General features: G+C 56.7%; 4 protein-coding genes and 1 pseudogene across 5 annotated transcripts; 3 read left to right on the forward strand and 2 right to left on the reverse strand.

Moving 5' to 3' along the window:
* Window positions 1-2071: 2071 nt before the first annotated feature.
* LOC117999822 lies at window positions 2072-2661 on the reverse strand (annotated as a pseudogene).
* On the reverse strand, window positions 2537-5071 carry YDJC (YdjC chitooligosaccharide deacetylase homolog). 2 transcript variants are annotated; one of them, XM_034989200.1, is made up of 5 exons: window positions 4805-5071; window positions 4558-4717; window positions 4260-4359; window positions 3965-4142; window positions 2537-2662 (listed from the first exon to the last, which is right to left on the reverse strand). In XM_034989200.1, exons 1-5 carry the CDS (start codon window positions 4966-4968, stop codon window positions 2650-2652), a joined length of 615 nt encoding a protein of 204 aa, XP_034845091.1. In that variant the 5' UTR covers window positions 4969-5071; the 3' UTR covers window positions 2537-2649. The 2 variants fall into 2 exon arrangements, with proteins under 2 accessions (XP_034845091.1, XP_034845092.1); XM_034989201.1 differs by lacking the exon at window positions 2537-2662 and having other exon boundaries at window positions 3961-4142.
* Window positions 5072-7419: 2348 nt separating this feature from the next.
* LOC117999743 (coiled-coil domain-containing protein 116-like) lies at window positions 7420-10591 on the forward strand. Its single transcript, XM_034989083.1, has 3 exons — window positions 7420-7877; window positions 8621-9178; window positions 9299-10591. The coding sequence occupies exons 1-3, from the start codon at window positions 7800-7802 to the stop codon at window positions 10319-10321; spliced, it is 1659 nt and encodes a 552-aa protein (XP_034844974.1). The 5' UTR covers window positions 7420-7799; the 3' UTR covers window positions 10322-10591.
* Window positions 10592-10628: 37 nt separating this feature from the next.
* On the forward strand, window positions 10629-11880 carry LOC117999754 (coiled-coil domain-containing protein 116-like). The gene has a single exon (XM_034989092.1). The coding sequence runs from the start codon at window positions 11092-11094 to the stop codon at window positions 11878-11880; it is 789 nt and encodes a 262-aa protein (XP_034844983.1). The 5' UTR covers window positions 10629-11091.
* A 4585-nt stretch (window positions 11881-16465) lies between these two features.
* Window positions 16466-18557, forward strand: SDF2L1 (stromal cell derived factor 2 like 1). The gene is made up of 3 exons (XM_034989084.1): window positions 16466-16706; window positions 17089-17285; window positions 18154-18557. Exons 1-3 carry the CDS (start codon window positions 16487-16489, stop codon window positions 18433-18435), a joined length of 699 nt encoding a protein of 232 aa, XP_034844975.1. The 5' UTR covers window positions 16466-16486; the 3' UTR covers window positions 18436-18557.
* The last annotated feature ends 4157 nt before the right edge of the window (window positions 18558-22714 follow it).

The following is a 22714-nucleotide window of genomic DNA, read 5'->3' on the forward strand; positions in this document are numbered from 1 at the left end:
CTACATGCCTCTCAGAGGATCAGAGCGCAAAGGGCTGCCTGACAGCGGAGGTCATAACTGAGGCCCAGAGAAAGAAGTCATTTCTTCAGAGGGCATTTTCCAAGCAGGCCTGACTTGGTTAGGAATCCCCTTTTGCCCCACACTCTGCTTTGTGTTCCTCCCCCAGTCCCCTCCCTCTGCAGTCCGGATCACACTAGCTATCCCCGTGTTCGTGCCAGACTGAGCTCCTTGCAGGCTGGTCTGTCCTGGCACCCAGCCCTGGCCCGGCCCACAATAGACCTTCGTTCCATAACTGATGAATGGGTGGAGAACAGTAAACCCCTTGCCTAAGCCACCCAGTGCACAGCAGGTTTGATGTAGGAATACCCCCATCTCCCCAGTGGGGCTCCTAATGACCAGCTCCGCAACAGGCCCTGTACGGCCTGCAGCCTTCTGCCTTATCACTTTCCCTCCCCTTGTGAGGTGGACCTCGGTCTCCAGATTATTCTACCAGTGTGGCCATGGCCCCTGTCTTCTCTCCACTGTTACATGCTCATGGTCCCTAGGGCTGATCTGGGCCTTCAGCCCGCTCACTCCTCTCTCCCTCCCTGAGCAACAGGAGCCCACTCCGCACCTTCATCTTGTCTGTGCAGACCCCAAATCTCTCCTGTCCACCCACACCTCTGTCCTGAGTCTCAGAGCCCCACAGCCAGCTGCCTCCTCCTGTCAAAATAGTGGAATCCCCTACCGCCCCCCCAAAGGAGGTGCCTCTGTGCCAACAGGCTGCCGTCAGGCCACCCCTACCAGCTCCAGCCAGCAGCCTGCAGGAGTGTGGCCAGACCCCACTGGCCTGAGGCAAGGAGGTGAGGGCAAGGCACTAGGAGGGACTAAGTGATTTCAGTTTACAGCCACGGAGGAAGGGTAGGAGGAAAGGGCCTGTTGCTGAAAGAATCATGGTCAAGGGAAGGTTAGTATGAAAGATGGAGCCAGGGCGCCTGGGTGGCTCAGTTGGTTGGGCGACTGCCTTCAGCTCAGGTCATGATCCTGGAGTCCCGGGATCGAGTCCTGCATCGGGCTCCCTGCTCAGCAGGGAGTCTGCTTCTCCCTCTGACTCTCCCCCCTCTCATGTGCTCTCTCTCATTGTCTCTCTCAAATAAAATCTTAAAAAAAAAAAAAGAAAGAAAGAAAGAAAGATGGAGCCAGAAAAGAATGGGCTGAAGCCACAGTCAAGGGGGTAGAGGTGTAGGATGGGGGCAGCAGGAAGGAGGAGCAAGATCCCACCCTTACCCCTTCAGAAAGCTATACATCCCTCAGGGCTGCCTAGGCTGAGAGAGCTCTTTGGGCGCCCGATTCCTTGCCTGACACGGCATGGTGAATAAATGAGCAGGTAGCTTCAAAGCCCTGCTCTGCCACTTCTACTTCTTGGTCTGTAAGATGGAGATATTGGTCCCTGTGCATAGGGGATTATGTGAGATTAAATGAGACAGGAAGGGGGCTCAGACGGTTAAGCGTCTGCCTTCGGCTCAGGTCATGATCCCAGGGCCCTGGGATCGAGTCCCGCATCGGGCTCCCTGCTAGGCGGGGAGCCTGCTTCTCTCCCTCTGCCTCTGCCTCTCTCTCTGACTTTCATGAATAAATAAATAAATAAGATTTAAAAAAAAAATAAATGAGACAGGAAGGATCATTATTCCATCTGCCTTTCCACACTCGAGAGTGGGGCTCTCTGCTCCCAAGAACTCCCTGCCACCTTCCCCATCTGCGCCCTGCCTCTCCTTGATCCAAGACACATGAGCCCCAGTGACAGGGCATGTACACATTACCAGGTCTGGTGAGGAGTCCTGGATCCCATTTCCACAGAAGACTGTTCCTTCTGGAAAACTTTAAATAGGCTTTCAGGACCTCCTTAGATCTGCCCCTAGGTTGGCAAAGGGATGCCTGTTTAGAACAGGTGACTTTCGGGGTGCCTGGGTAGCTCAGTCAGTTAAGCTTCCAACTCTTGATCTCAGCTGAAGTCTCGATCTCACAGTTGTGAGGTCAAGCCCCGCAAAACAACAACAAAACAAGTGACTTTTTTTTTCTCTTTTTATTTGTATTTATTCTTCAGAACTTACTCCCGGGCCATAAGTTTTTGTTTCTTCAGTTTCTTCTGGGATATCTTTTTCTTCTGTGCAACCTCCTCTTCTGGTTTAGCAACAATCTGCTCTTTTTCAGTAAGGATCATCTCAATGTGGCAGGGAGAGCTCATGTATGGGTTAATCCGACCATGAGCCCTGTACGTTCTACGCCGCATCTTGGGGGCTTTTTTCACCTGGATGTGCTCAATGACCAGAGAATCAACATCTAAACCCTTAGTTCAGCATTACTCTCTGCATTTTTAAGCATGTGCAGTAAAAATTCAGCGTTCTTCTTGGGCCACCAACCCTGTGTCCAGCCCCACTGTTTGGCCTGGGCACACCTACCAACTCCACCATTGTAGCGACGGAATGGCACACACTGCTTCTGTAAAGTGATGTCTTTCAGATACTTGGTGGCTTTTCGGATATGCATACCCTTGATGGCCTGAGCAGTTTCACGTGTGTTCTTAAAATGAACATGAAGATTTGAACCTCTTGATTTACATGATTTCGTAGGGTTTTCTGGGTCAAGCGAATAGCGAACCATTTTCAGAGGTCACCTCAGGCCGCTTAGGGGAAGAGGAAGAAAAACAAGTGACTTTTTAAATAAAATTTGAGCTTATAATATTACCTTCCAAAAAGTAGCCTGGTGAGACATTCTTCTCCCAACCTCCCTCCCCCCAAAATAATAAACTTAAGCATGAACAAAACTAGAACTTGGAGTATGTTTTGCATATCTATTCTGTTATAATGACCTGGTTTGGGCCCTGAAGGAGTTGCGTTTGCCCTGTCTTGTGTCTGAACGTTTTCACAGTTCCCAGGGCACAGTTTAAAAGCCACCCAAACTTGGGGTCCCTGGGTGGCTCAGTCGGTTTGAGCGATTGTCTTCGGCTTAGGTCATTATGTCCAGGTCCTGGGATCGAGCCCCACAGCGGGGAGTTTGCTTCTCTCTCTCTCCCTCTGCTCCCCCCCGCCCGATCATTCTCTTTCTCTCTCTTTAAATAAACTCTTTAAAAAAAATAAAAACCACCCAAATTTACAAGACATACATTTTATTAATACAGCGCTCTCTCTCTACCATATCTGAACAAGGAAGATGCTTTGGCAGGCCCCAGGCTCAGATGTCACAGGGCCTACCTGCCAGCAGCCAAGATGGGTTGCCAAAGCTTTGGCCGCCATTCTGAGCCATGAGGACCTGGACACAGAGGTGACAGGGGCCTGCCCAGGGAAGTATGTTACTGGATCCCTGCTCTCGGCCTCGTTCTAGGCTGTCCCAGGGCTTGACACTGTGCACTAAAGGACATTTATGCTTGGCTGGCTGTCAGGGGAATGGTGGGGAGGGCTCCAGGAATGTTTCCAGACTGGCTTCTCCAAGGACCGCTTCCCCAGGCCTCTTGGAGTCTAGGCTGTGGAGTGTGCAGAGCTGCACTCCATCCTGTGCAAGTCGGGCCCGAAGTGTGGGCGCGGTGAGGACACGCAGCTCATGCAGCCGCTCCCAAGAGCAGGAAAAGGCATCGGGGCCCTCACCGCAGCCCCCGGACGGAGGCACACTAGGGTAGCCAGGGTGTGCCATCAGCTCAGCTGTCAGGGTGTGGCCCGTGGGTATGCCTTCCAGGGCCCGAGCTAGCGCTCCTGATACGCGGTGAGCAGACATGTGCCGACCGCAGGTGCTCAGGCCCACGAAGGCATCCGTCCACCTGTGGATGTAGGGGCATCAGCGGCGAGGACCAGCAGGGCTGTGATGGGCAGGGCTGGGGTGGGGGCGACGTCAGTGGACGCCTGAGGAACGGCCATGGCTGTCAGGTGAAGGGCCAGCAGGACCCACTGGGATATGGGCGGGATATGGGCGGGACAGGGGCGGAGGGCCTCACCGTAGGCTGTGGCGGGAGAAGGGGCCCACAGCGGCCCGGGCGTCGCGCTCCACCGCACAGGCGAAGGCTTGCGCGGGGGCCTCGAGCCACGCGCAGCGGTCCACCCCACGCTCCACCGGCAACCGTGTGAAGCGCACCCCGTTGGCCTGCAGCGTCTCTGCGAACACCTGGCACACGCCTGCGGGCGGGGAGGAGTCAGGAAGTAGCACGGCCTACTACCGGGGACCACCTCTCATCCCTACCTGGGACCACCTCTCATCCCGGGCGCCCCACCAGGGAACAACGACCCCCCAACCTGGGAGCACGTGCACGTGCTGGTGCCCGTCCACGTGAGTGGGGTCCCTGCCCAGTAATTCTCGGAAGCGTATCAGCTGGGCCTCCAGCTCTTCCTGCACCTGGAGAGAGAACGACAAGGCACCTTGAATGTCGGGAAGCAGCAACCTAGGACTCCCTCCAAGTGCCTCTGCGTGACTGCTCCAGTATGAACCAGGAAAGCATCCATCGCGCGACCCTGCCCCTAATGGCTTCACGGTACCCTCGGGACGAGCCTTGGGGGTCAACGCGAGCCTCTTCCTGCAGCCGAACCTCCGCACCTGGGGCAAGGCTACGTCTCCGGCCGCCATCGCCTCTCGAAATCCCATCTTGCCGAGGAAGAAGCCTTCGGGGCTGAGCAGCGACGAGGCGCCGGGGCGCGCCGGGCCTACGGGGCGGCCCTCGGACAGGTTGGCGTGGAGGCCCGTGGGGATTTGGTGCCTGCAGGCGGAGCGCGAACGGGAGCACTGGCGGCCGGAGCGGCGGCTCCCCAAGCCCGCCCAGACCCTGTAGGGTGCAGCCACTCACCTGCGGGCCAGCTCCGCCGCGCTCTCTGCGGCTGTGCCGTTGACCAGCAGGGACACGCTGGTCACAGCCCCTGCCAGGAAGGCCTCTACGATGCCCTCATCGCGCCGCGGGCAGTAACCAAAGTCGTCGGCGGTGACCACCAGCAGCACGCGCGGTCGAGCCATGGATTACTCCTAGGGACTGCTCAGGACTCTGGAGGACTGGATCCAAGCCCCACCCTAGACGCAGTCCGAGGCTCCGCCCCGACGCGCACGCCCCGGCGCCGCTGCGCTTGGTCTTTGTTCTCGCCACCTACCGGTCCCGGTGTGGGCCAGCAGCGATCCCCTCCCACCGCACAGTGCGCTCGCCCTAACCAAACACCATGGCTGGATATTGCAACACGGAACTTTCAGCAACTGCAAAAACGTTATTCAGCATGAAAAATACAGGGGCGCCTGGGTGGCTCAGGCGGTTAAGCGTCTGCCTTCGGCTCAGGTCATGGTCTCAGGGCCCTGGGATCTAGCCCCGGATGGGGCTCTCTGCTCACCCTGGCGTGGGCTTCTCCCTCTCCCTCTGTCCGTCCTCCTTGCTCGTGCTCTCTCAAGTAAATACAATCTTTAAAAGAAATATGAAAAATAGGGGGAGAAAAAAACCCTGTTGGAAAAAAAAATTATCGTACCTTTCCGTAAGTTCACCACTGTTAACTTTCTGGATAGTGTCCTTCCAATACTTTTCTAAGCAAATAAACCCGATTCCTTTTCTCCCCCACCCCAAAGTTTTGTGTTGTTTTGAGACGATAATGATCACATCAATGTTATCTCGTTCTTGTAATGTGTCATTTTTTGATAGTGACTATGAACTTTTTCAAATTGCCAAATAGGCAATGTGTAAATGAGCAAGCGGGGAAGGTGGGGGCGACTCCAGAGCCCGGTGTCGCCGCCCTGGAGAGGGCGCAGACTACATTGACTACATTTTTTTCTAGGAAGAGGCTTTTTCTTTCGTTCGTTCTTTCTTTTTCTTAAAATAAAAGTTCTAAGTTAGAAAACATGTATACCAATGGCTTCGTTTGAGGACGTGTTAGTCCCTGATTCCACAACTTGAACTCTGTGTCAGGCTACAACTTACATTTATAATCTCATTTTTTTTCCCTCTGTAGTCCAGAAAAACTTGCCTTACTGATGACTATACAAATAGTCACCATGGTTGACAGAGAGTTTTTATTGTGATGTGGCTACGCTGATGTTCCCAATGGAAAGTACAGCATTTGTGTCCAGCCCATGAGGTTGGTAATGTCATTCCTGTTTTACAGATGAGGAAACTGATGCTCAGAGGGGAGAAGTGTCTTGCCCAAAGTGAGCCTGCCAGGAGTAGTGGAGCTGGGACTGGCCTCCAAAGCTCTGGGCCTACTCTGGTTGTGCCTACTCTGGTTGTCTAGTCCCTAGCTCTCCTCTGGGTCAGGGGCAGAGAGGGCAGAGCTGAGCTTGAGCATAACAAATCATATGCTCCTCGTGGGATGTTGTACAGATCAGAGGCCTCATCGTGCTCTTCATCAAGCTCTTGGCATAAGGATTGTTGTGTTCAGTTGTGATTATTGAATTGTTGGACTTCAACTATCTTTCTCCCCTGGGAAGCTGATCCTGGAAAGCCAGAGGCCCTGATGGCAAGCAGATTGGAAAGAGGAAATTGACATTTATTCAGCACCTACTGGTATTGGAAATATTAGAGATTAGGGGGGAGTGCCTCAGTTCGTACCCCCAAGGAACACCATCTGGTAGACAAGTAGCAATACAAGTGGCAGAGTCTGGAATGGGGCTTTTGGTAATTCTGTTTGGGGTGGCAGGCCTTCTGGGAAGGCTTCTCAGAGGAGGTGACACCTGGAAGGGACATTAGTTTACTGGGCTTAGGGGGAAAGGAGGGAAAGGAGAGAGAGATACCCAGGGCTCTTATTGGAGTGCTGGGTGTGTTGTACGCAGATTTGGTTTAATCTCCATACTCCCATATGGAAGGACGCTCAGTTATTTATAGAGGAGGAGCAGATGATCAGAGAGGTTGAGTCACACTGTCAGGAAACAGCAGAGCTAGGAATTGAAGCTAGGTCTATGCCTTAGAACTGGGACTCGTACGCTGCGCTCAGGGACACCGCAGAGGGGGGAGGGCTGAAGACCACCCCCACCCCCAACCCCCACTGGGGTTGTCCACGCTGGGGGAGGGGAGAACCCTAGGTAGGAGCAGTCAGAGAGCAGGAGCCCAGGAAACGCAGCGACCAGAGTGGAGTCGAGGAAAGTGCTTCTGTCACCAGAGGAGGCCGTGGCTTTGACCCTTTAGGGCTCCCCTCAGGTGCGCAGCCTGACTCCTGGCTTGCGGGAGCAGTCAGAAGCATTCCCTGACACCACTGCGAATGTGGGCGGGGCAAAGACAGAGCGGCGAGGGAGGGGCCGGTCTGGGTCCCGACCCCAGCCATTGTGTCGGATGGGGGGCTAGAAGGCATTGCGAGCCAATCAGGACGTAGCATGTAAATGAGCAAGCGGGGAAGGTGGGGGCGACTCCAGAGCCCGGTGTCGCCGCCCTGGAGAGGGCGCAGACTACATTGACTGGCACCGAGCGAGGCGCGGACTCTGGTGAGCAGGTCTGCTCTGGGCCAGGGGCAGACGCCAGGGAGTTTTGGGTCTAGGAGGAGGGAGGGTCGGACACACTCAGGCCCAGAGATGGTCGGAGACAGCATGCGGACGTCCTTGGGGACCCCACCCCCGACGACTCTGGACACGGACGGTGCGCAGACGCCCAGGGGACGCCGAGCAGCGGAAGGGCCCGACGCGTGAAGGACGTGGGGTGAGGGGAGCGAGGGACCCGCGGACCCCGGGACCGCTGACGCAGTGGCTGACAGACGAAGGGAGAGTTGGACTCACGGAGGCCTAGGGAGACCCTCACGCCATCTCCCCGCCCGGCGCAGAGAGGCATCAGTGGCTGCGCTGCGGAACCCGAGAGGAGGAGGATAGCCGGCCGGTGCATCCTCACCATGACCAGCTGCCGCCACCATTCCGGATACTTGGCAGACGACGAGGCCGGCCACACCACCTACGTGGCCCGGGTAAGTGTGTCCGGCAGGGCCCTGACTCCCAAGATGCCCCAGAATGTTCTCCACCAGCTCCAGCACCCCAGATCACAGCCCCTCTTTCTCAGTGCCTATTGACCTCATCTCTGAGCCTCTTAGTGACATCCTTATCACCTTGACCACTCCTCTGACCGCCCGCTGGGCCCTAGTCACCTGCAATTTCATTCACCGTGTCCCCTGACCTCTAGCAGCTCTGGAGGAGCTTGGTAGAGTGGTACCCGAGTGGGAGCATGGAGTCTACTCAGGGCCCAAGCCTCAAAGTTTCAGAAGCAGCCACGGGGGGCCCAGGGGTCAGGACTACAGGTGGTCTGTATAGTGGAGACAGGGCTGGTCTGCTCAAAGTACAGATGAGGAGCCCAAGTAGGACTCAGAGGGGTTTGTGATTGCCCATTCCTGCCCTGTGTGAGGGCAGAAGTGGGCTTGCAAGCTCCCTAGCCACATCTTGTATATATGAAATCTATGTGTCAGGGAAGCATCAGGGTGACCCGAAATCGATCCCTACTTCGCAGAAGAGGAAACTGGATCTCAAGAGGGGCCATCGTGCCCAGGTGTCAGCCTGCAGTGGCAGAGCTAGGGTCCAAATCCAGGAACTTCCTGACTCCAAAGCACACTTCCTTCCACTGCCCACTCCCACTTAGTTCTTGGCACCCTAGGAAGACCTGCAGGGACGCTACCCCTGTGGAACATCCCTGCCCTATGTGACATGCCTGTCTGCTCTGGTGCAGCCGCCTAAGAAGCCACTGTTCCCGGAAATGGGGCAAGCCTCCAAGTTGGGCCACATGCCGCACCCACCATCGAGGTACACCCCCACAGACAGCTTAAGGCTCCGTGGCCACCGACGAAACCCAAGGGACCCTCGGCCCTTTGGTAGCTTCCTGGATTTCCTCGTCGAGGGTCAGGTGCTAGACAGCCTACAGACGGTGGTGGAAGAGGCAACTGAGCGCATGACCACTATGAAGACAGAGGCTGGGGTGCCACTGGTGGAGGTGCAGGACCCGATAGAGGTGCCAAGGGGTGGGCGGCGGGTGCGCGCCCGGCCCAGCCTCAGTACCGCGCACAGGCACCGGGCCCGGCCCAGCCTCTGCACTGGGTGGCCCAACAACTACCCATCCTCCTCCAGTTCCACATCTGACTCCCATAGCAGCTTCACAGCTGGCTGGCTGGGCTCCCACGGCCAGGACAGTGACCTGGGCACCCGTGGCAAGGGCTCACTGCCATCCATGAGGGACAGGCTTTTGCTGGAGAAGAACCTCAAACGGCTGCTGAAGCTGGAGAACAGAGGGGTGAGATCTAGGGCCATGGCCCAGGGTGGGCGGGATGGACCCCAGTCCAGAGCCCAGGGCCAGGGTTAGGCCTTGCTTGGCTGCTCTTGGATGCCCCTGAAAGCCCCCCTCTCTCTGCAGAAAGGCCTGGGTCAGTCCTGCTTCCGGAGGGACTCCCTGCTGTGGGACTCACTGGGCAGCCAGGCCAGCAGCCAGTGGACCCAGACCCAGGAGCCACCTCTGTCCTGGTTCTCAGGCCTGCTGGACTCAAGTACAGGGACACCGCAAACATCAGAGCCCGGGCCTGGAGAACAGGAACTGACCTTCCTCAAGCGAGGGTTTGATAAGGAGATCAAGTCCTTGTTGAGCCAGCCAGCGTCCTTTGACCTGCCTGGCTACTGTTCATTCCGTGAGCCCTATCAGACCCTGGACTTCCTGGCTGAGCACCACCTCTTCCCCGCCCTGCAGAGTGTGGTCCGCCAGGCTGTGGACAAGCTCAGTGGAGCCTGCCGCCATGATGGCTGCCCTCTCTTCCCATCAGAATGGGAGCCCCCAACAGAGCCCAATTCTGACTCCACAACAGGCTCCAAGCCAGCCACACCCACCGACGGGGAGGAGCCCTACGATGTGCTTCCCACCCAAGTCTCCAGCTCCAAGATGATTCCAAGAAAGAGCACCAAGGGCAGAGGACGGGCCCAGCCCAAGGAAGGTGGTTCCCCTGTGTCTAGTACCCAAGTGGCCACCAGATTCAGGATCGAGGTGACACCCACAGAAGAACCCAAGGTTCCCTCACCCCACCCCAGACAGGAGGCTCCTGACCAGGACCCTGAAGTACAGAGACCACACATACCTTCTTCTGGGCCCCTGAGCTCCAGCCAGAAGGCCCATCCCTGGTGGAGCATGCACCCCACCCTGCCTGCCCCTAGGATCGTGGTGGAAGGGTCCTCCAGCCAGACCCAGCCCACCACCCGGGGCATAGCTCCTCTCACCTCCCCCTGCCCTGGCTTCTCCCACCACCTTCCTGTGCTCTCGCCACTTGCCTCCTCGGTAAGAAGTTTCTCCCCATCTCCTGTTTCACTGTACCCAGACAAGACCTCAAGGGTGGGGCTAGGAAGCTTAAGGAAAGATCTGCATGGGAAAGGCTCCTTCAACTACCACCTTTAGCAACCACTGTCCCAGGTATCTTGCCCTGCGCAGTGGAAACCACCTGAGCAGGTGACAAGCTGATGGGGAGCAGAAATCCTGGCCTAGCTACTGCCAGGTGTGGTCAAAGATGAATAAAGCCTATTTTTTATCCTGGGTATTTTTGTAATGTTTGCATGTGAATCTCAGAGGCCCTTCTATGTGGGCAGTGTCCTGTCCCTTGTGGACAGCAGCCTAAGCCAGAGTGGGGCTCTGCATCCTAGGTCCAGCTCCCTCTGCTTCCACTACCTAGGCCAGGACTCTCCAGTGTGTCTGCTGAGAGGGAGTTACTCAGGAAGGGTATGGAGAAGACAAAGGTGGCTTCACCCTGGTAGGTCCCCACCACAGCCCCTGACTCTCGTCTCACCCATCAAGGCCCAGGCAGGATTCCCTCCTCTGAACCTTAGCCTGGGGGAGAACCTACCAGAGCCCAGGTTATCCAGGCTCCAGTTTGGCTGACGCCATGACTGACGTCACCAGCCTTGCCGCAGGCCTGACTGGTGTGGTCAGCGTGAGGAGGCCATTGTGGTAAGTGTGAGGGTGCGGCTGACACGCAGGACGTGTGCTCAAGCTGTGGACTGAGCATAGCAGATGGGGCAAGGCCGTACGGCTAGTGTGACGACAAGCGTGGCATCTGTGTGGGTGACGTGGAGGGTGTTCTGGGTGTGAGGGGCACCCTAAGGCATTGGGAGTGGCATGACGTGTCTCCCTTTCCCTCCCCGACTGTTGCACAGAGCCCCAATTACAAGTTCATGAGGAAGAAGCCACTACCCTCCATCTCCTCCAAGTCTACCATATCCCACCTCTCCAACCCCTTGTACGAGGAGCTCGTCAGCTACTTGGTGGAGCAGGTCGTGTCCTTGCTCATCTACAAGTACAAGTTCGAGAAGAACCTCTCCAAGCAGCTGGGCTTCATCTCCTTCCCTGTCACTGAGACGCTCATGGACCTCTTCCTGGGCTTCAAGAAGGTGAAGGGCTCCCGCATCTGCCTGTCCTCAAAGATCGACTGGAGCTGTCTGCTGCGCAGGCTGGAGGAGGCCGAGTGGGCCCGGCAGCTGTCCAGACAAGCATCCCAGCATGACTCCGCCTCCCAGCGCAGCTCCCACCACGGCACCATCCACTATGGGGCCCCGCACCACGGGGCCCCCCACCACGGGGCGCCCCACAGCAGCATGGAGTCCCTCTCCACGCTGCTGGAGCCGGCCACCCAAGCGGATCAGGAGGAGGCCACGGAGTTCAGCTTCGACAGTGAGTTTCCCGATTCTCAGCTGCCCACGGCTCAGGAGGATACTACAGCCGAGGAGCAGGAACCCGCGAGCCAGCAAGAGCCCAAGCCCTCCGTGTTCTCCGGCCCAGGCATGGGCTCTCATCAGCATCAGGAAGTAGTAGACATGGACAGTCAGAGTGATGAGGAGGAAGAGGATGAGCAGGAGGAGGAGGATTTCTTAGGGGAAAATGGCCCATCCCAGAGCTCCCCCAAGCCTCAAGTGGAGATGGGGCTCAGCCACTCCACAAACGTGGGCCGCAGCGACCCTCCGTGAGGCCCCCTGTAAGCTGCACCCAGCACTTGATTCCCTGCTCCTCTCTTGCTCCAATGGACTGCTGCCCTGCCCCCCCGCCCCCAGCCGGTCCCTGCCCTGAGCAGAGGTCAGGGTGGGCTGGATGCCCACGAGGAGCTCTGCTGGCCTGTCAGGGGAGCCAGTGGGGGAAATAAAGCTAGTGTTGATGGAGCACAGTTTTCTCGACCAGAGATTGCAGCCCCACTTCTGCAGGCCTGAGCACCTGCCCTGGAGTAACACCTCCGGCAGGCCTTCCTGACAGCTGCCGTGCTCCGACCCCCTGACCTAACGTGCTCTGCTTGAATACAAGTCCCTGCTCCGGGCTCTTCCTCCACTCCAGTGTGCACCTTCCTGGCTCTTCCAGCCTCTTAGGACTCATGGTCTCTTTCCCTAACAGTCCCTGTGCATCATGGTCCTGCTTCCAGAGGGCTCCTCCTCTGCCAGGGCAGCATCATGCTCCCTCTGACATGCTGCACCCTCACGTTCCTCTCGGGGAACCATGCAGTCGCCCTTTCCTGATGCCCCCTGTCTTTCTAATTTGTATTTCCCATCTCCAACTCCCGAATCTGGAGGGTCCAAGCTAGGTCCCATGAGGGCTGCCGGTCTGGCAAACTGTGAGTTGGCTGCCCCAGGCTGGCCATGTGATTACCCCCTTTCAGCAGTGCCCCTGGGCCAGACAGCTCTCTCTGGAAGGGTCTGCAGACTTGGCTGCTGTTGTGATTGGCAGGTCTCATCTCCAAGGTTCTCCTGGGGCTTCTGGCCATCCTGTGCCACCAGCTCAGCACCCTCTCCCTCTCTGCCTTCCCAGGGCAGCCTTTTTGTTCCCCAATCCAGACATCTTCACCCAGGGATCCGCTTGACCTCTCACCACCACCCTGTCACCCTTGTGGCCAAGAGAGCATGTGAAGATGCTCCACTCTGCCTTGCTGTGTAGGCTGCCAGTGCAGGGAGACTGGCAGGTGTCCCACACCTCCCCCTGGATCCCGCCTGGGTGAATCCCACCAGAGCCCAAGTCTGCTGAACCCAGCCTGACCGTGCTCAGTGGCCCACGTGTGAAGACAAAGCGATTATAGAGCTGCTCTGGAGCCGGGCAGGGAGGACCTTCCACACCACATCCATGCTCTGCAATTCGGGAGGAAACACTTCCTCTGCTCCAGTCAAGAGGGACCGGGGCCCTAAGGTGGGTGGGTCAGGGACCCATTGTTCCAGAAAGCTCTTGTGGCAAGGATCTTTTAGGGCATATGCTCAGCTCATAAGGCCCATTCCCTGAGGCCACCCACTGCCACCACCACTGTAGTGTAGGGCCACAACATTCTTGTACCTTCTTGCCATACCACTTGGCCACAGTTGATTAGCCCTCTTGATACATCCCTATTCCAAGCCAGGCCAGTCAGGTATTTTTTCCCCAGGAGCTGGTAATTGGGATGGACCGAGAGATTTTTTTTTAAGTTTATTTTTAGTAATCTCTCCACCTAACGTGGGGCTTGAACTCACAACCCGGAGATCAAGAGTCACATGCTCTTCCAAATGAGCCAGCCAGGAGCCCCAAGATAGACTGGGAGATTCTGGCGCAATTTGCACTGATCGCTAAAGACCAGTGTGGACAGTGTGGCGCGGCCATCTCCCAGCCCTCCCCAGAGAGGCAAGAAATTCTGTCTGGGGCGCCTGGGTGGCTCAGTTGGTTAAGTGACTGCCTTCGGCTCAGGTCATGATCCTGGAGTCCCGGGATCGAGTCCCGCATCGGGCTCCCTGCTCAGCAGGGAGTCTGCTTCTCCCTCTGACCCTCCCCCCTCTCGTGTGCTCTCTCTCTCTCATTCTCTCTCTCTCAGATAAATAAATCTTAAAAAAAAAAAAGAAAGAAACTCTGTCTGCATAAAAGAGCCTGGGGCAGGGGGGGAAGAAAAGAGCCTGGAGGGGAGCCCTAGGGCTCTGAGACACGGTAGCCTGCACGATACCTGCCAACTTTCCAAGGCTCTCTGCCAAGTCCTCAAGGCGGGGGGGAAGAGAACATATCCCCACCCTGGCCTCAGAAGCACATATCTAGAGAATGTGAAGCAAGAAACACTAGTCCTCTTGCAGCTTGTGCTCTGAAGTCCCAAAACAGCATTTCTGTGCCATTTTCTTGGTCAAAGCAAATTGCCATGCCGGCCCAGATTCAGTGTTTTGATGAGAGAGTCCATGTCTTGATGAGAGAAGCAGCTTACACCTATGGGGATGGGAGGAATTGTTCCTAGCCATATTTGGAGGCCAGCTTACCACCCCCCCGCTCCCCGCCCCGTAGCTGATTGCACCTTGAGCAATCCCTGGAACCAAGTTGAGCAGATGAGCATGTGAACCTGAAGACAATCTGTGACTGGAAAGTGGAGGTCTGTGGAGACACCATAATCCGCCCTGAGCATCTGCCCATAGGGTGAGCTGGGGAAGGTGGTCTGCAGGGGGTAGGCAGGGAAAGGGAATAGCTGTGAGAAGGCATGAGGCCCTGAGAAAGTTGAGGGACAACCACGTTGGCTTCTCTTACTCCAGTTCTGGGGTCTTTGCTATACTTGGAATCCCGTTTTTGCCTGTGGGGGAGATTGCCTGCTGTGTCCTCTCCATCCTCTGGTCTTATATGCAGTAGGAAGCTGTTGGCAGCTTTAAGCAGGTGCTTGGCATGATTTGATATATATATATATTTTAAGATTTTAAGTAATCCCTACACCCGCATGGGGCTCAAACTCACAACCCGGAGATCAAGAGTTGTATGCTCCACCGACTGAGTCAGCCAGACACCCCTGATTAAAAAAAAAATTTTAAAGTAGGCTCCACACCCAACGTGGGTCATGAACTCATAACCCCTGACATCAAGAGTCACATGCTCTACTGACTGAGCCAGCCAGGTGCCCCCTGATATATGCTTTCTAAGGTATAAATCATTTCCCTGTGTGGAGAGTGATTTGGAGGGGACTGAGCAGTGGAAGTACTGAAATCTATCAGGAGGCAATGGTCCATATCTGGAGAGGCAATACCGATATCGATAGATATCCATCTGGAGAGTGTCTTGGATTAGGGTGGTGATAAGGAAAGCAGGAGAGATGCTTTACAATCTGTTTTGGATTTAGAGCCATCAAGATGTGTTGGATGAGATGTGAGAAATGTGGTAAAGAGAGGAATTAAAGATAAGTCCCAATTTGGGGGCTGAATCAAGGCAAATGGAGGTGCCATTACTGAGACTCAGAAGCCTTGGGGAGAGGGGGGAGAAGTTTGAGGGAGGAGACCAAGAATTCTGCTCTGGACATATTAAGTCTGAGATGCTTGTTGGTATGCCCAAGAGGACATATCCATTGCTTCCCAGATTATACTCTAGCCCCTCCACCGTGGAGTGGAGGCCCCTCAAGTGAGTGCAGGGTCTGCCATTGCCAGGGCAGACCTTTAGCAATTTAGACACCCTAAACCCTGAAAAGATCAAGTGTCTTATCCCATATGTAATTCAAAATAGAAACACTATTAAACACAAAAACCCCCAAATTACATGTTGCTGTAATTAAAATGACTTTACTCTGGATTTTTTTAATGCAAAATTCTGAATGATTTAATTAAACTTTTCTCCCTGCTTTGTTGGTGCCTCAAGTGCATGGGTAGTCAGCCCATTGAGTAATGTAGCCCAGAGCCAGTTCCCCAGTGGCCCCCAGCACAGGGCCTGGAGTTAAGTCAACATAAGAATGTTCCACAAATGAATAAATAAACAGTCGTATAAGTTTTCCTCCCTTGCAGATTGAGCTGACAGCCCTCTGAGAAGGCACTGAGACAGCGACCCACTCATATCGGAAACCTGGCACACTTAGTACCCACAGTCATTTGGTCTCCCAGGGTTCTGGTTTCCTAAGACACTTTGGGGCTTTCTGGTGAGAACCTATCATTATCCTCAACACCACAGATCCCTGCTGCCCTCTGCTGCCCAATGGCCGAGTGCATGTGATTCTGCCCTGGAAAGAGTCAGTGAGTTGCCAGGGGAATTAAAAAACCCCAGGGTCCAGGGACTGAGGTGACCCATTCTCAGAAAGGTGGCAATGACCGAATGACTGGGGAATTAACTAATCCTGGGATCTAGGGACTGAAGAACCAAGTTATCCAGTATCTGAGATCCATCGACCTCGTGACCACAAAATCTAGTGGTCCAGGAACCCTGAAGCTGAGGACCCAGAGTTGAGAGGAAAGATCGTGATTGAAAGCCCGACGATCCAAGATCAAGGGGTTTTGTGAACACGTGCCCGCAGGGTCCTGGGATCCCCAGCCAGGTGTCCAGGGTTTCAGCGGCCCCTGGGTGGGTCGCCCGAAACTACAGCGCCGCTCCGCAGCGTCTCTCTAACCTCTCGGCGCCGCACCAACCTTCCCTTAGCATTCATTGGTGAGTCCTTGGAAGCGTGGACCAATCAAAGCCCTCCTCGTGTCTCCAGCCCCCTCCCAGTCGCCGCTCTGGAAAGCCGGGGGCGGGTCCACTCAATGCCGACCCAATGGCAATGCAGGCGGAGCGCCGTGCTGGCTGGCGATTGGCTGCCCATACAGGCTCTGTCAGAGCCGGATTGGCTGGTGGCGGAGACGGAAGCGTCCCATGGGCCTGAGCTGCCGGAGCTCGGCCGGGGCGATGTGGAGCGCGGGCCGCGGCAGAGCTGCCGGACCGGCGCTTCTGGGGCTGCTGCTGACGCTCTTGGTGCCGAGCAGCGGTGCCGCCAAGACCGGCGCAGGGCTCGTGACCTGCGGGTCGGTGCTGAAGCTGTTCAACACGCAACACAGGGTGCGGCTGCACTCGCATGACATCAAATACGGATCCGGTGCGCGGGGCCCGGGACTGGGGTATTATCAGGGGGCGGAGCCCGGGGCCGGGGGTTTGAAGGTGGGGTGGTCTTGGGGGACTCTGCAGGGCTACGAGTCTGGGGGTCATCAAGGAGCCTGGCTGGGTGACCAATGGGGCCAAGGACCGGCCGTTTTAAGGGGGTCGTCGGGATATCGGGGGCGAGGAGGGTCGTCCGGGAGCTGCAGGCCAAGGGACTTGGGAGTTCAGCCAGGGGCCAAGGGCCAGAGTTGGGGGCTGGGAGTGAGCCGTTGGGGTCCCAGGATTGAGGTTGTCTTGGAAAGTTTATGGTGTCCGGGTCAAGGGTAGGGAGTTCAGAGATTGACCGCGACCTCGGGGTGGGGTGGGCTGTCGCCCCTCAGGCAGCGGCCAACAGTCGGTGACTGGCGTGGAGGCGTCGGACGACGCCAATAGCTACTGGCGGATCCGCGGTGGGTCGGACGGCGGGTGCTCGCGCGGGTCCCCGGTGCGCTGCGGGCAGGCGGTTCGGCTCACGCACGTGCTAACTGGCAAGAACCTGCACACGCACCACTTTCCGTCGCCGCTGTCCAACAACCAGGTGAGCCCTCGCCCCAGAGAGGCTCCTTGTGTGTGTGTGGGGGGGGGGGGGGGGGCAGGGACAGAATCTAGACTCTTCCTCTCAGTGGCTCTGAGCCTCAGCTTCCTGTGTGAAATGCGAATTTCAATTAAGAAATGTTTACTGAGCACCACCTCTGCGGGGCAGCTGACAGGAAGAGAGATTTGCTGGATAGCTTATCTCCTGGGGTTGGGTTGGACCCAGGAAGGGGACTCACAAGGCCTTTGGGGTGGGGAATATGAAACCTGGCAGGGGAGGAGAAACGCAGGTTGGGTCTGGAAGGATGAGTAGTTCTCCAGGCCACAGAGGGGAGGAATTGGGGCTTTGCCCGGCCTGGGGAAGAGCTTGTGCTCCAATGGAATTCACTGGAACTGGAGGATGGAGAGGTGGAGGGGTGGAGTTGGGGTATAAGGGGGTTGTGGGGTCAGGGAGGGATTGGGGAGTAATGAATAGAGGCTGCTTGGGGGACTTGTCAGAAGAGAGAGTATGAAATAGAGACCTATCGGCCTAGGGGTTGGATGTCATGCTGAGTGAGGCTCAGAGAGGTTAGGAAGGGGAACATGGAGGAGAGAGGAGGAGGTCTTAGCTACTTGGGTGCCAGTGGTTATCGCCCAGACAGATGGGGTAGGATGTGCATGTGTTTGAAGAGACCGTGTTGGGGAGAGCCTACTGGATGCTGGGGGTGACAGGAGTAGTGTCCCATTTTTCAGCTGTGGAAGCTGAGGCTCAGAAGGGTACAGGGAACGACTCAAGGCCCAGTGCCCTGGGTGTGAGTGCTGCTGCCAAAGTGACCACAGGGGATTCAGTGTGCCTCTGGTGAGCACTGTCCTTCTATCCCCTGCACCCATAGGAGGTGAGCGCCTTTGGGGAAGACGGTGAGGGTGACGACCTGGATCTGTGGACCGTGCGCTGCTCAGGGCAGCACTGGGAGCGAGAGGCCACTGTGCGCTTCCAGCACGTGGGCACCTCTGTGTTCCTGTCAGTCACTGGAGAGCAGTATGGGAGCCCCATCCGTGGGCAGCACGAAGTGCATGGCATGTCCAGTGCCAATACACACAACACGTGGAAGGCCATGGAAGGCATCTTCATCAAGCCCAGTGTGGATCCCTCTGCAGGTCACGATGAACTCTGAGTGCCATGGATGAGTGGATGGAGGGTAGCAGGGTGGGGCATCTGCAGGACCACTCTTGGTGGAGACTTTGGGTTTGTAGGGGTTCTCAAGTGCCTTTGTGATTAAAGAATGTTAGTCTGTGATTGTGTTTTGCTGTAAGCCTGGGGGTGACCAGGAGGTGCCAGCCTCCCTGACCTGGTTCACCATCTCTTCCTTAGTGCAAAATCTCTTGTCGCCAGCACGGAATGACAGTTCAACCCATCCAAACCTTGATGCTCTTTCAAGTATTCCAACACTGCCATCACAACACCCCTCTCCACCCTTAGATGGTCTGATGGCAGGTGACCCCAGTTCCCTAGCCCCTGAGGTCCATGAGCCTTCGTGTTAAATTCTCACACCCTAGCCTGCCTGGGCATGTGGCATCTCCAGCCCCCACTACAACTTTCCAGGGTCCCAAGGAGATAACAAAACTTCAAAAGATTTTGCAAGGGAAGGTAACCACAAAGACCTGCTACCTGTAGAGACCTGAGAAGGCTTCCTGGAAGGAGAGGCACAATTCCGGCAGGCAAAGCATTGCAACTTAAAGTCAGGAACAATAAACAGGAGGGCCCTAATAAAGGAAGGGAACAGTTAGTTTTGCTGGTGTGTAGGTGACCTCTAGAGGTTATGGGGGATACTACAGACTTCTTGGACTTGCTACCTTGGCCCAGGTGGGGCTGTATATGTAGGAGGGGAGGGGTTTAAGGGAGCTGCTGGGGGTACAGAGTGCCACTTTCTGAATGAGAATACAAGAGCCCAAGGAGAAGCTGGGGGTAGCAGCTGGTGGGAAGGGCTTGGAGGAGTGTGGGCAGAGCACCTTGCAGGTGAGAAATCAATTGGCCTTATGGGGGTGTGAGAAAAGCTCTAGCCAATTGTGAGACTTGATGAGAGGTGGCTCACACTGTAGGCCCTGGACCATTACTTCCCCACCCTTTCAACCCATGAGCTCCTGCTCTGGTCAAACATAGACCTCCTGATCCCTCCATTGCCAAACGCTTCAAGCATTGTCTACAAGTTTAAGCTCCTCTCCCATCACTTACCTGACCTGCGACATGATTGTGTACACCTAGACGAATAGCAGAAGCAAACAGTGTACAGCATGTAGGATCCTTGGGGAACCAAGGCTGAAGCTGTGGGAGCACTTAAGATGGCTCTAGACAGAATGCAGGACAAGACCAAAAATTAAATTGCAGCAGCAGAGCACGCATTTACTGAACACTAAGTGTCGGGCACTTGGCCAACGATTTACACAGCATCTCATTTGCTCCTGGCAACAATTCTATGAAGCAGGTTCAATTGTCTTAATTTTGCGGAGGAGGCAGCAGGTTGGTAAAGATTTAACCCAGCTATACCTGCCTCAGAAACTTTTGCTCTCAGCCATTGGACTGAGAGAATAAAATGGGGGGGGGGGGGAAGCAGCGATGCACTGTAGCCTAACCCTACCCCCCCCCAACCCCGCACCAACACACATACATACACACACTGCAGCTGTGTGAAGGCTGAACGGTGTGTATCCTTATGGGTCATCAGCTCTGCGTAGGCACTTAATGTGTATCCACAAAGTGGATAGCAATCGCGGGGGGACTCAAGCTGGCACCCTCTTCCCCTTACCTCCCCCAGATCCACAAGGCTTCACGGGCTCCAGGACCAGATCTCTGCAGCCCAGGCCTAACCGGGTGGCTTCAGGTCAAGCCAGGCGATGAGGTGGGGTTGGTTGGGGAGCGGGGGCTACCTCAGCCGGGAAGCCCACTGGAGCCGAGTATCTTGTCCGGGAGGCACGGGGAGCGATGTCAGCACGCATAATGAAGCAGACCGCGGCCCTGCTCCACAGAGAACTAGACAGAGGGTTCGGGCGTTTTCCCAGGATCGCAGCCCTCTTCCCAGTGGGCTCAGCTGCGCGGACGGCGCCCCCCTCCGGCCTTCCAAGTGCTCTTGCCCGCGCCGCTATTAAACTCGCGGAGACGAGCTGAGAAAAGGCGGGCAAAATTCCTTTTGATAAGTTATGAATGGGGAGAAAGTGTTTGTAGTACTCATTGTTAAAACCACGGAGCCGGGGACTTGGCCCGCTCCCGGCCAATCGGAGCCCGGAGGCTATTTTGAAATCGTTCCTGTTTCAGCCAATAGGCGTGCAGGAGGCGAAGCCCCGCTCCGGCTCCGGCCAATGAGCGCGGCGTTATGCTAAGAAGCCGGGGGCCGGGCCCCGCCGACTGTCAGCGAGTTAAAGATGGAGCCGGCGAGCGAGAGGGCGCCACGAGGTGCGGGGTCGTCCTGATGGGGATGACGGGGGCGACCAACCGCCAGGACCTTTCTCTCGCTAACCTTCCGCGTCCTGCCCGGCCTGGTTTGGAAGGGGCGTTCCGCCGCGTGAGTAGCAGGGTCCGAGGTGAAGGGCACAGGCAGGGCGGCCCTACCCGGCGGGACTGTGCGGAGGGGCGCAGCTCGGACCCCGGGCGCCTTCTCCGGGCAGGGGACTCCAGAAGGGCGGGAAGCCTCCCTTGTTCTTTTGCTTCGCTCTGGGCCGCCAGGAAGAGAATCTTTAGGACTGGAGCCCAAGCTGGGGGCTAGGGGCCAGGGATGGGGGCCTGAGCCGGCAGGGGAACGTCGTTCGGAACCGGGCCACCCTCCTTCTCTCGGAGCCGGAGACCGAGTGAGGGCGTAGGGTCGTCGGGCTGTACCCACCCTCGCTCCGTGCGCGAGTGGGCTTCGGACTGCGGTGGAGCGCGGGTCCCTCTCCTTTGTGTGTTTGCCCCCTCCCCCGTCCGCTCCCGCTCCTGGGTTGGAGCTACCCCTCAGTCTGGGGTCTCTCCCGCACCGCAATGTGGAGCGTGCTGGGGAAGGGCCGGGACATTTCTGACGACCTCCAGGACCACAGCCCTGCGGAAATCCTCCCCGCCTTGAGGTCCAGGACAGGGCCCCTAGTCCCACCCCACCCACCCACGGTTGAGCTTCCCGCCTTGAGCTTACTGGGGGCCGTAGGGGTCCCCCCAGCTGGCCCCAGGTGCTCTGACGAGGTTGCACTACTGTGCTCTGAGAAGCAGTGCAATGATATTGTCAAAGCATCTGGGACCAGCCTTGGGAACCCCTCCTTCCCCACGCTACCAACCCCCTCCCCAGGCCGGGCCCCTTGGGCCTGCAGGCCCTCCCCCCCCCTTCCCTGGCCTCACTCCCTTCTCCATGGAAACTTGAGATCCTGGCCAGGCCTGGGCCTCTAGGGTCAGAGGGCACCCTTCCCCCAAGGCAGAGAAGCCCCACCCCAGTGGGCCTGCATTCCAGGTCTCAGATCCTCACGGACCACCACCGGACCACCACCGGGAGAGGCGCTGGCAGGCCTGCCTGACACTCTTTCCCTGTTGCACTACTGTGGGCCACTGGGAAGCAGTGCAATGATGAAAGGGCATCGGTCAGGCCCAGCCCACCACCCATAGCGCCTGAAGGGAGGGAGTTTTGGGGCCTCACTCCACTTCCTAGCAGTTAGGAGCAGGTGCGGAACTGGGCTGGACCCTTCATCAGAGGATTAGGTGAGTGCAGAGCTGGGGGATCCTCCCATAAATTCTCCTTCTGGGTTATGGCTGGACAGGAGCAAGGGGCAGAGGCCCTGGATTCAGAAAAGCTCTGGTTTGAAGAAGATCTTTCCACACTAACTCCCTGGGTAAGACTGGGGACTCCAGGTTCGGTCAGGGCCTTGTGGAGAAATGGAGACGCACTGTGTTGCCTGGCTCAGACCCAGCTCAACTTTGAGCATGTGCAGGTGAACTACACCCAGTCCTCCTTGAGGGCTTGGGGAGGGTCAGACTCTGGAGAGAACATTCTCCTGGGTTCTTAGGAGCAGCACTATCTGGGGTGGGTGGGTGGACTTGGGCTATGAAGCCCACAGGTGATACCCATCAACCATGCCAGTTTGTTCTCTTACAGGGAGGTATGCTGCCCTGAGACTGCAGGAGGGACCAAGAGGTGCCTGGCATGCACATCCTAACAGCTACAATTAGGGGGATTGCCAAGGAGCCAGGCCCCAGGCGTGCCTGCAAGGCCACCTCCTCTATCAGGACCTGCCGCAATGCAAAAGGCTTTTTTATGTGCCCAGTGAGTCATTCAAGCCTGTCTCCTTTGAGAGGAGGCCTACGTTTCCAGATGGGCATTTGGGAGTACCTCTCACCCCTGGCTGAGCACATCAAGATGTCAGCTTCACCCCCACCCTGGGGGGTAGAAGACCGGGCATCCATGGCTGGAAGTGGCCATCCTTATTTCTGGGTAGATTCTGTGC

This window comes from Mirounga leonina, unplaced genomic scaffold (assembly GCF_011800145.1).
Source record: "Mirounga leonina isolate KUSES-001 unplaced genomic scaffold, KU_Mleo_1.0 Mir_481, whole genome shotgun sequence".
Lineage (NCBI taxonomy): Eukaryota > Metazoa > Chordata > Mammalia > Carnivora > Phocidae > Mirounga > Mirounga leonina.